The sequence below is a fragment of the Hypanus sabinus genome, chromosome 10 (assembly GCF_030144855.1).
Source record: "Hypanus sabinus isolate sHypSab1 chromosome 10, sHypSab1.hap1, whole genome shotgun sequence".
In the NCBI taxonomy this organism is placed as follows: Eukaryota; Metazoa; Chordata; class Chondrichthyes; order Myliobatiformes; family Dasyatidae; genus Hypanus; species Hypanus sabinus.
The window spans coordinates 40,146,873-40,159,404 of NC_082715.1; the positions used below are offsets into that span (position 1 = coordinate 40,146,873).

Sequence of the window (12,532 nt, forward strand, 5' to 3'; positions counted from 1 at the left end):
AGACCGGAGGTGTTGGAGTGAAGCTGAGAGCCAGAAAGGTGATTGGCAAAAGGGATACAGAGCTGGAGAAGGGAAAGGATCATGGGATGGGAGGCTTAGGGAGAAAGAAAGAGGGAGGGGAGCTTCAGAGGGAGTAGTGATGGGCAGAGAGAGAGAGAAAAAAAGCGGAGGGGGATAAAAACTAAATATATCAGGGATGGGGTAAGAAGGGGAGGAGGGGCATTAACAGAAGTTAGAGAAGTCAATGGTTGTTGACTTCAGGAGGGCATGGAGCGACCACTCCCCGCTGAACATTGACGGCTTCTCAGTAGAGATCGTTAAGAGCACCAAATTTCTTGGTGTTCACCTGGCGGAGAATCTTATCTGGTCCCTCAACACCAGCTCCATAGCAAAGAAAGCCCATCAGCGTCTCTACTTTCTGTGAAGGCTGAGGAAAATCCATCTCCCTCCCACCCCATCCTCATCACATTCTACAGGGGTTGCATTGAGAGCATCCTGAGCAGCTGCATCACTGCCTGGTTCGGAAATTGCACCATCTTGGATTGCAAGACCCTGCAGCGGATAGTGAAGTCAGCTGAGAAGATCGTCAGGGTCTCTCTTTCCGCCATCACAGGCATTTACACTACATGCTGCATCCGCAAAGCAAACAGTATTATGAAGGACCCCACACCCCTCACACAAACTCTTTTCCCTCCTGCTGTCTGGGAAAAGGCACCAAAGCATTCGGGCTCTCAAAACCAGACTATGTAACAGTTTGTTCCCCCAAGCTATCAGACTTTTCAATACCCAGAGCCTGGACAGAAACCTTACTGCCCTATTGTCCTGTTTATTATTTATTCTATTGCCTGCACTGTTTTGTGCACTTTATGCAGTCCTGGGTAGGTCTGTAGTCTAATGTAGTTGTTTTTTTTTTGTTTTTTACGTAGTTCAGTCTAGTTTTTGTACTGTGTCATGTAACACCATGGTCCTGAAAAGCATTGTCTCATTTTTACTATGTACTGTACATAGCAGTTATGGTCGAAATGACAATAGAAGTAACTTGACTTGATTATTTTGTAAATTTCAATGATGGGTAGACATGTTTTCTGAATTCATTGACATTAACCACTCCTTGAAGAGGATCCCATATTGTCTTTGTTCTACAAGAAATTAGACTACCTCACTTTTTAATACAGATATATCCCTTTTGCAATATGAACGTAGCCCTTTGACCCCTTGGCCTGAATATTGAGTCTTTCATGTGCATCCTTCTACTGTCCTCCTCCAGTCATTAAGTGGTTAGACTCAGCACTTTAGAACACTCTGCTGGAATAAAGCATTTAACTTCTCTGACCAAAATAAGGTGCAATGGTTACTGCACTCAGTCCACTCAGCATCCAGATAAAAGGTACATCGATATACAGCTCTTAATAGGTGTTTGCAATCAAGGATTTCCCAAGATATTTGAGTGTGCAGTGTGTATTAGTTGTGAAGATATGCCAACAAATTAGTTTTGTTTGCCAGAAAATTGCAGAGAAGTGTGATTTTAATCACTTTTCATCTCTTTGCTCATTTCTAACCTTGTATTTTATTTCAAAATCTCAATTTGTAATAAAATCTTTCACAAATTATCTACAGAAAAAATTAGTCAAATATGCAAAATGCTTATTTGTCTTTTTGATGACAAGGCATCCCAGTGTGACTAAGTTTCCAATGTAATTAACATGATATGCTATTTTGAATTTGTGAAGGTAAATATTCATTCTAATGCCAAGTTTCTGGAGTTCAGTTGTAAATTCATTGCATGCACTGGACACAATCATATCTTTAATTGGTAACTGAAAATTTTTAAAAAGTGCCAGAAATTGAGTAAAAACAAAGAATAACACAAAAATGCTGGAGGAACTCAGCAGGCCAGGCAACATATATGGAAAAAAGTAAATAGTCGATCATAAGATATTGAGTGAACTTGGCCTTTTGTTGAGAGAACTTGGCCTTTTCTCCTTGGAGTGATGGAGGACGAGAGGTGACCTGATAGAGGTGTATAAGATGATGAGTGGCATTGATCATGTGGATAGTCAGAGGCTTTTTCCCAGGGCTGAAATGGCTGCCACAAGAGGACACAGGTTTAAGGTGCTTGGGAGCAAGTACAGAGGAGATGTCAGGAATAAATTTTTTATGCAGAGAGGTAAGTGCATGGAATGGGCTGCTGGCAACAGTGGTGGAGGCGGATACAATAGGGTCTTTTATGAGACTTTTGGGTAGGTACATGGAGCTTAGAAAAATAGAGGGCTATGGGTAACCCGAGTAATTTCTAAGGTAGGGACATGTTCGGCACAACTTTGTGAGCTGAAGGGCCTGTATTGTGCTGTAGGTTTTCTATGTTTTATATAGGAGCAAAATAAGGCTATTTGGCCCATCATGTCTGCTTCACTGTTACATCATGGCTGATCCAATTTTACCCTCAGCCCCAATCTCCTGCCTTCTCCCTATATCCCTTCATGCCCTAACCAGTCAAGAATCTGTCAGCCTCTGCCTTAGTATTCATAAAAACTTGTCCTCCACATCTGCTTGCGGCAAAGAATTCCACAGATTCACCACATTCTGGCTGAAGAAATTCCTCTTCATCTCCATTCTAAAAAGACAACCCTCTATTCTGAGGCTGTGTCCTCTGGTCTTAGACTCTCCCACCATGGAAAATGTCCTCTCCACATCGAATCTATCAAGGCCATTCAATAGGTTTCAATGAAGTCACTCCTTATTCTTCTGAATTCTAGTAAATACAGGCCCAGACCCATCAGGTGCACTTCATACGACAAGCCAGTCAATCCTGGAATCATTTTCGTCCACCTCCTTTGAATGCTGTCCAGATTCAGCACATTTTTTCTACAATAAAGGGCACAAAACTGCTCACAATACTCCAAGTGAGGCCTCACCAGTGCTTTATAAAGTCTCAACATTACAACTTTGCTTTTATATTCTAGTTCTCTTGAAATAAACGCTCACATTGCATTTGCCTTCCTCACCTCAGACTCAACCTGCAAATTAACCTTTAGGGAATCCTGCACAAGGACCCCCAAGACCCTTTGCACCTCAGATTTTTATGTTTTCTTTCCATTTAGAAAATAGTCAACCCTTTTATTTCTTCTGTTAAACTACATGACCATTCACTTCCTGATACAGTATTCCATCTGCCATTTCTTTGCCCATTCTCCTAATCTGTCTAAGTTCTTCTGTACCCTCTCTACTTCCTCAAAACTACCTGCCTCTCCACTTATTTTCATATCATCTGCGAACTTTGGAACAAAGCCATCAATTTCATCATCCAAATCATTGATATGATGTAAAAAGAATCAGTCCTAGGACAGACCCCTGTGGAATACCACTATTCAGTGGCAGCCAACAAGAAAAGGTTCCCTTTATTCCCACTCTTTGCCTGCTGCCAATCAGCCACTGCTTTACACATGCTAGAGTGATTCCTGTGATACCATGGGCTCACAGCTTGTTAAACAGGCACCTTGTTTAAAAATCTTCTGAAAATCCAAGTAGACAACATCGATCGTTTTTCCTTTGTCTATCCTGCTTGTTATTTCTTCAAATAATGACAATAAATTAGTCAGGCAAGATATTCCCTTAAGAAAACCATGCAGACTACGGCCTATTTTATCATGTGCCTCCAAGTAAGCTGAGATCTCATGCTTAGTCATCGACTCCAACATCTTCCCAACCACTGAGGTCAGACTAACTAGCCTATCGTTTCCTTTCTTCTGCCTCTCTCCGACTTGAAGAGTGGAGTGACATTTGCAATTTTCCAATCTTCCAGAACCATTCCAGGATCTAGTGATTCTTGAAAGATCATTACTAATGCCTCCACAATCTCTTCAGTCATCTCTTTCAGAACGCTGGGGTGTACACCATCTGGTCCAGATGACTTACCTATCTCGGACCTTTCAGTCTCCCAATGGTAACTTCACACACTTCGTGACCCCTGACACCTGGAACTTCCACCATACTGCTCGTGGCTTCCACAGTGAAGACTGGTACAAATTACTTCCTCAGTTCATCCGCCGTTTCCTTGTCTCCCATTACTACCTCTCCAGCATCATTTTTCAATGGTCCGATATCCATTCTCATCTCTCTCTTACACTTTATGTATCTGAAGAAACTTTTGGTATCCTCTTCAGTATTATTGGCTAGCTTACTTTCATATTCAATCATTCAATTTTTGTTGCCTTAATGGCTTTTTAGCTGCCTTCTGTTGGTTTTTAAAAGCTTCCTAATCCACTAACTTTCCACTAATATTTGCTCTATTATATGCCCTCTTGTTGGATTTTATGCTGGCTTTGACTTCTCTTGTTAACCACGGTTTTGTTAGCTTTCCTTTAAAATACTTACTTGTTGGTGCTTATATACTCTGTGCCTTCTGAACTGATTCCAAAAATTCAAGCCATTGCTGCTCTAATATCCTAGCCAGTGTTCTTTTCTAATCAGTTCTAGCCAACTCATCTCTCATGCCTCTGTAATTCCCTTTACTCCTCTGTAATACTGTTACATCTGACTTCAGCTTCTCCTCCTCAAATTTCAGGGTGAATTTGATCATGTTATGATCACTTACCCCTAAGGGTTCTTTTACCTTAAGCTCTCTAATCAATTCCAGTTCATTGTACAACACTGAATCCTGAACAGCTGATTCCCAGGTGGGCTCAACCACGAGCTGCTCTAAAAAGCCATCTTATTGGCACTCTAGAAATCCCCCGTACTGGAATCCAGCACCAACCTGGTTTTCCCTAACTGCAGATTGAATTCCTTCATGGCTACTGTAACATTGCTCTTTTAGCACGCATTTTCTATCTCCCATTGTGATTTGTGGGCTACATCCTTACTACTGTTTGGGGGTCTGTATATAACTCCCATCAGGGTCCTTTTACCCTTACAGTTCCTTAGCTCTATCCACTGTGACTCAACATCTTTCAACCCTATGTTACCTCTTTCTAATTATTTGATTTCATTTTTTTTTTACTAAGAGAGCAAAGCTGTCCCCTTTGTCTTCCTGCCTGTCCTTTCAATACCATGAGTACTCTTGGACATTAAGCTCCCAGCTTTAATCTTTCAGCCACAATTCAGCAACGCCGACAACATATACCTGCCAATATGCAATTGTGCTACATTCATCTACCATATTCCACCTACGGCACTCAACCATAATACCTTCATTCCTGTATTCGCTTTTATCCACCTTTTACATTGCAACTCATCTGCAATTTTGCCCTGTCAACAACCTCTCCTTGCTACATATTGCCTCTGTTCGTAAACCAGCTGCCTCATCTTTGGCATTTTTATCTGCCTTTCCTATGATACTTCTTGCATTGAAATATATGTAGCTCATGATATTGGTCGCACCATGCTCAACCTTCTGATTCCTAACTTTGTTTAATGTCTTCCCAACATCTGCCTTCTCAACTTTTCCACTGCATGTTCTGACAATCAGGTTCCCATCCCCTTGCAACTCTAATTTAAACTTCACTGTGCAACATTAACAAACCTACCTGCTAGGATATCATTCCTCCCCTTCCAGTTCAGGTACAAACCATCCCATCTGTACAGGTCCCACCTTCCCTGGAAGAGAGCCCGGTGATCTAAAAATCTTAGTCCTTCCCTCCTACACCAACTCCTTAGCCACGTATTAAAGTGTATAATCTTCTTAGTGATGACTGTTTACTTGTTTCCATGGATGCTGCCTGGCCTGTTGAGTTCCTGCAGCATTATGCTGTGCGTTGCTTGGATTTCCAGCACACACAGATTTCATTGTGTTTCAGAAACAGAGAATGTTGGAAATCATCAGCACATCAGGTTGCAAGTGTAGATGGAGAAGCAGATCTTTATGCAGATGCTCCATGACCTGCTGAATGCTTCCAGTTGTTTTCTGTTTTCATTTAATTCATAACATTTGGGAAATTAATTTGCTTTGGAACTGATCATTTTTGTTGGCTGCATTTAATATAAGAACATAATTAACTTAAAGTTATGGACTGAATCAGTTGTAGGGCATCAAGTCCCGAGATGAAACATATAAAATTCTAAAAATTCTAAAGGGATTGGACAGGCTAGATGCAGGAAGATTGTTTCCAATGTTGGGGAAGTCCAGAGCGAGGGGTCACAGTTTAAGGATAAAGGGGAAGCCTTTTAGGACCGAGATGAGGAAAAACTTCTTCACACAGAGAGTGGTGAATCTGTGGAATTCTGTGCCACAGGAAACAGTTGAGGCTGGTTCATTGGCTATATTTAAGAGGAAGTTAGATATGGCCCTTGTGGCTAAAGGGATCAGGGGGTATGGAGAGAAAGCAGGTACAGGGTTCTGAGCTGGATGAGCAGCCATGATCATACTGAATGGCGGTGCAGGCTCGAAGGGCCTATTCCTGCACCTATTTTCGATGTTTCTATGAACGTTATCATGATTGATCCAGCAACTTGTTTTATCAGTGCTGTTTCAATAAAAAAAATTTAATGTTTCTTGTAAGTGCCATCTTAAAACCAAAGGCAGTTGAAGCTGTATCTTTTTTAGTGATTGTTTATCACTGTATTTTGTACTATAGAAACCAGGGTCATTTTTAATGTCTGGTTGAACTGTTCTAGTAAAAGCAGCCTTTATGCAAGTACTTTATGGTCCAAATGTTCTGAAGTATTGTTGTCAGATGAAGCAGAGAAGTGCTAAATTCCATCTGTATTTTGTCACAAAGGAAAAGATGACTGTCAACTAAGAATAACTAAGATTTTTTTTGTGAATATGTGTGTGGCTTTGGGAATGAGTGTGTGTACTCTCCACTAGGGCACAACTGGGGGTAATGGAAACATCCTTTAAATCTGGCATCAATCCAACTTGTTGATAATCTATTATTTATCTGTGACATTTCAGAATTCTGGAAACACACCTTGTGGTGCCTCTTTTTAGTAAACTTTTACTGTTGGTGAGTTATTACATTGCTGGTTATATAATTCATGTTCCAAAATTCCAATTTAAGCTATCACTTTTCAAGATAAATGTTAAATTTTAGCAGTTTTGTTGAGAGATGAGCACTTCCATTTCTCCCAGTACTGGTAACTTTGCTCTCTGTTTGCAGCTACCTTTCTATTCATACTTAAAACAGTATGGCTTAAGTCAGCAGATTTTTCTCCGACAGATTTGCCCTCATGAATAAGTAACCAACCAGGGAGTTCTCCTCATCCTAAGATCTGCTGTTATTTAGAGGAGAAAGCCTTTTTCACCTCCTCTCTCTTTGTGTTAGCTAGTGTTAGTAATTTTTTTAAAGCAGTTTCTTTTTGAAAATCTTCACCTGTGCACCTGCAGTATGTCAACCCATCTGCTCACAAAGCATCAATTAAAGAATGTTACTCTTGGTGACAAATCAATAGATGTGAATAAGATGTTCTATTTTTAATCTTAATGTAATAGTCCTGAGTAAGTGTGAAGAGCACTCTAAAATAATGCATGTAATTTCTTGGTACAATCCCTCTGTGGAGAATAAATTCTCATCCAGTGGGATAGCCATGTTTGAGAAGAGGCTTTGTTTTTGCCTGCGTTGCAGTGGAGTACTGAAACTGCTTTTTGATGCACAGCCTTGTTCTGAACCAGACAGTCTGAGTGCTTGAATTCCCCAGTGTTTTTCGAGAGAGACGGGGCTTAATTTCTTTGTCTGTTCATTCAACAGGCAAAGAAAAGACGAGCTAGAGCAGCGGATGTCAGCCTTGCAAGAGAGTCGCCGAGAGCTGATGGTACAGCTTGAAGGACTAATGAAGCTGCTGAAGGTAAGAAATATTCCCTGCCACTACATCGACTTTAGAAACCTTCATCTCCTTCATAGATAGAATATTTTATTTCCCCTATTATTTGTCTGCTCAGCCTTTGTTCTTGGTATGTACTTATCCAATTTGCTCTTCACATTATTAATGCATTAAATTATAATTGGAAAAAATATGCACATCAAATTATATTTTTATTTTGTGCACTTTGCCATAAATTTAACTTTATCAGGCGACTAAGGATGCTGTACTTTTGATGAACTGTGGTGACGCATTGTGCTATGAAAAGGTGGGATAAGCTTCCCAGGTAGTCAGACTCCTGCACTGAGGTTCTAATCTGCAGTTGTGCAGTCACAGACAAGGTAGAAAATAGGTCTAATACTCCCTGAAGGAAAAGCCACCTAAGATTCTCCAGTAAGAGTCCCTGAATTTGTGTGAATATCTCACTGGAAATATTTTCTCCTGAGCTGAATGAGACAAGATAAAAACTACTTCAGATAAGACATTTCGTATCTTTGCCAAAATCTGATTCTGATTTTGTTCCTGATCGGCTTTGTTCATCTTCTTACCGTTATAAATCTTATTTTGTGATATTTCAGTTTCTATACTGCATACAGCTATGTTTTTAATTAAGGAATGTGTAATACTAATGAGGGAGTTTTCATCTCTCAAATCTATATCGATTTAGATATGATATCAGAAATAAAACTGGATTGGACTGCAATGTAGGTGGCCTTGAGTTACTTAGTGATTCTCCCTGTTAAGCCCTGGCTGAGATTTTCCTTTGGAGTCTGCTACTTTCTAGAGTTATAGCCACTCACCTTCCTCTTCCTCTCCTCCCACCCCATCTCCCATTCTTGCAAAAGTCATTTATAATCTTTTTGGAAAGTAAAAATTGATCTGTAAATTTATCTTAACTAGTAAGAATGTAGGTCAGTACAGGCCCTTCAGTCCACAATGTTGTTCTAACCTATATAAACCTATTGCACAATCAATCTAACCTTCCCTTCCAACACAGCCCGTAAACATTGCTTCTGCATCCCTTTGATGCTGAAGGATATTACTAATGACCATGGGCAAACATTACTCTTATTCGTTGTTGTGGATTCTTTACTCCCAGGCCACATTCATAGTGTGTAGGGATTTGGATCTAAAGTGCAGAATGGCCCACATCTTTCTGCATTGGTTCCCAGAGTTTGCTGTTTCTGCTGTCACTACCCTCACAGAAGCTTCTAACATGGAGATGATTTGAACCCGCGTGGTAAAGAGTTCTGTGTCAATACAGCTTTATGAAAGGGCCTAAATCTCGAAAAACTGATATGTTGACAGCTAATTTTTACCTGTGGCTGAGCACGTTGTCAAAACTGCTGAATTACTTAAAAGTTTCTGATGTTCACATTTAGAAAGTTACTAACTTTATTTATAACTTTTAATTTTTAACTGTAAGAAAATCTTAAACATAAACATTCAAATATAATCAAGACAGTTAGCATATACTTGAGGCTCAGTGTTGCTTCATTGAAATCAATAGAGCAAATTATTCTTGACAATTGTCCTGGCTGGACAAGATGACCACTGAACAGAGAAGGGAGCAGTTGAGACCGAAGTCTCTAAGTGGCACGCAGGCTGCACATCTCATATCCTGTGATGTCACCACCCATGTCCCCCAGAACACTTTCATAGATCACCAGTGTGAAGTTTTATAATAATTTAAAAAAAAACAAAAATTGAAATTATTTCAAAAACTTCAAAATAACACACTTGGTTAAAGCAGTTTGAAATACCAATGAATGATTGAAAATAATAAAATGAATGAAAATAATTTCTCTATTTCCACAGTGAAAGTGTCCGATTGTGTTTACAGGCCAGCCCTTCCTCAGTAAGAGAGGCACATCCCTGTTAACATTGCACGGAGTTTTCGAGCTGGTTTAAGGACTGTTTGTAAAAACTGAACTTAAGTAACAGTGCTAAGAACTATAAATATGATAGTGTTGAGAAAGAAATATTATCTGATTAGGTGTGAATAAAATTGGGTGCAACTGGAAGAGAGCCCCAGAAAGGAAAAAAAAAACTGCTTGATGTTTATTGATGTTTTGGCTCTTTAATCATAATTTTTGTCACGTGTTTTCAGGTAGAATTATTATTTGGTCCTCTATAATCCTATTAGTTTTAAAGGTTAAAACTCTTTATTGTCAAGAGAAAATCTGCAGATGCTGGAAATCCAGGCAACACACACAAAAGCCAGAGGAAGTTAACAGGCCAGGCAGCATCTATGCTTTTTTCCATAGATGCTGCCTGGCCTGCTGAGTTCCTCCAGCACTTTGTGTGTGTTTCTCTTTACTGCCGTGTTTTATTGGCATGTTTGCCAAAATTGGTGCAAGATGGCAGTTGAGAGTTGAAGATGAGAGACATGGAAATAATCTTCCACTAAAAATACTTATTGTGATGTTCAGTGGATCAATGTGTTCTGCCACTGGGGTAAAGAAAGATTTGAATCTCAAAATGATTCTGAAAGCAGATTATTCATTTGTCTTAAAAGTATTTCTTAAGGTTTTTTTTATAAGGAGGTTTCTCTAAAAATATTGGCTTAATATTTTTGTACATATTTAAATAAAATTTGCCTTGCTATATTCTTATGTCAAAATTATACTATGTCCTTTCATTGAACTGATGCTGTTCCTTGAAAAATGGGGTTAGAATCCAATTATTTCCCTCTTTGGTATCCATCTAATGTTAGGCAAAGGTACAGGAAAGTGTTAGGAACACCTGCTGTTTAAATACATGAAAACAGAAAATATGTACTGTATCCATATTTAACAGTACATATTTTCTGTTTTCTTTTTGAATGGTGCTTATGATAATTTTTTCCATTTCTCACATCCTGGGAGACCTCTGAAAGAGTTCACCAAGTTGATTTTGAGGCTGCACATGGGTGCTGTTAATCTCAGTCCATAAGAGACAAGATGGGTGCTATGATAGCATAGCAGTTAGTGCAACACTATTAGAGCCCGGGGTGCTCTGAAGTTCAGAGTTCAGTTTTTGTGCACAATGTTCAGTGAATCTCTGCAACTCCCTGCCCAAGGGAGCTGTGAAAGCTCTGTTACGTCGCCTTCTTCTGACTCAAATGTCGTCGTTATTCATTTTTAAGTACAAGTTATGTTGTGTTTTTTATAAAGTGGGTTTTGAAGAATTGCAGAAGCAGGGTAAATGCTTCTGGTGTGTTATTACACGTACTGTAAAATATCGTGACATTTATTGAACCATCCACTAGCAGCTGATGGTCTCCACATGTCAGTACAATGTTCAGACTCTTGGATCTATAAAGAATGTTACTCTGGCAGACACGAAACAATTTTTAATTATCTCTGTTGCTTTCAAGATTATATTTCTATATGCAGTTGTAGTGTATTGCAGATGAGTTTGCTGGCATCACCATACAAAATACTGTCCAGCTTTTGTATTTTTCTTTTAACATTGCCTCCATTTCCAGATTAATCCTGTCAATCACTCTCAGTTCCCATGCTCAGGCTGCTGTTACATAAATCAGTTTTGCTTTAATGTATGGATTGCATTTTATCTGTTCAGGGATAATTTGTTTTGTTAATTGTAGAGTGAGGAGGGAGTGTCTTTTTTTCTCCCCAGCAGAGGCAAATAGAAATATCAATTAGAGCTAAGTCAGTTTGTGAGTTAAGTTAGAGCAAACATTCCAATTGCCCCATCCAGTTAATGGAAAGATACCAGAATAAGGATGAAGACAGAAATCATGATGGGCAAATATCGAGGGAATTTCAGTGCTTTGTGAAACAGTAGCAAGAGTGATCGAGGGTTTGGGAGCAAGGGGGGAGTTGGATTACTGATCATTAATGCAAAAGAAATAACCTTCCTTTCTTTACAACAAAGTGTGTAAATGACTCCATCTGCCTTAGTAAATCAATCATTCCTGGCTTGTGCATTGATCTTTGCTGGAGCCATGTATAAGTCCCTGTTTAATGCTCTTCTCACCTTTCAACAGTTGTAGATGTCTATTTACTCTCCAATAATCTATCTTCTCTTTTCTCATGTTTCTTTCAATTTTTCCAAATGCTGACTTATATAGGATGAGGAGCAGAAGCAGGCAGTAAGTTGAACTCAGCCTTGTATTCCTGAATGTTTCAGTTCTGTGTATGAAGGTGAAATGTGAATAGCCTTTCTAGAATGGATAATAATAAGTGAGAGTGTCTTTGGCCCTCTGTGCACAATATGCGTGTACATATCTACATCCCCAACCTTGGTACCAGCTACCAAGCATAACTTAGCAGTAAGTAAAGACACTTTGTAGATAAATGTACTAAACTGTTCATAATTGGCACTTTTAATTGATTATCTACATGCTTTTATCTTTTATTCTTCAATATGTAATATGTTCATAATTCTACAACACAAAAACAAAACCAATTCAGCCTGCTTATGCCTGAGCCACTAATTTGAAAAGGCTACCTAAGGAGTTGCACTGTACTGCTCTTCTTTTCATAGTCCTGCAAATATGTCTGTTTTAATCCAGTACTCATTGTAAAGCAATAGTTTGGTGATAGTTATTAACATAAATTGGCCAGTTGTTGCTTCTCTGCTTTCTCTGGATTGATTTCTTTATCCTTAAGCCATAACACTTTTTTAAGGATGCTCCTTTTATCCTGGGAATAGGATATTGTTCTAAGGGAAGCACCGACATTTTTACCCATCCCCAAGAGATCTCTGTCTGATCACACATACAATGCTG

The 12,532-nt window shown here is 39.3% G+C and overlaps 1 protein-coding gene across 13 annotated transcripts in view; it reads left to right on the forward strand.

Annotated features, from left to right (window-relative positions):
- LOC132400603 (dystrobrevin beta) overlaps nt 1-12,532 on the forward strand; it is a 488,265-nt gene that overhangs the window by 400,572 nt on the left and 75,161 nt on the right. For 12 of the 13 annotated variants that reach the window (XM_059981722.1, XM_059981724.1, XM_059981723.1 and 9 more), the window contains one exon: nt 7,686-7,782. In XM_059981722.1, the coding sequence (XP_059837705.1) occupies nt 7,686-7,782 (97 nt within the window). Of the gene's footprint in view, nt 1-7,685; nt 7,783-9,615; nt 9,816-12,532 lie in introns of those variants that run through there. The other variant, XM_059981733.1, reaches the window with a different exon arrangement.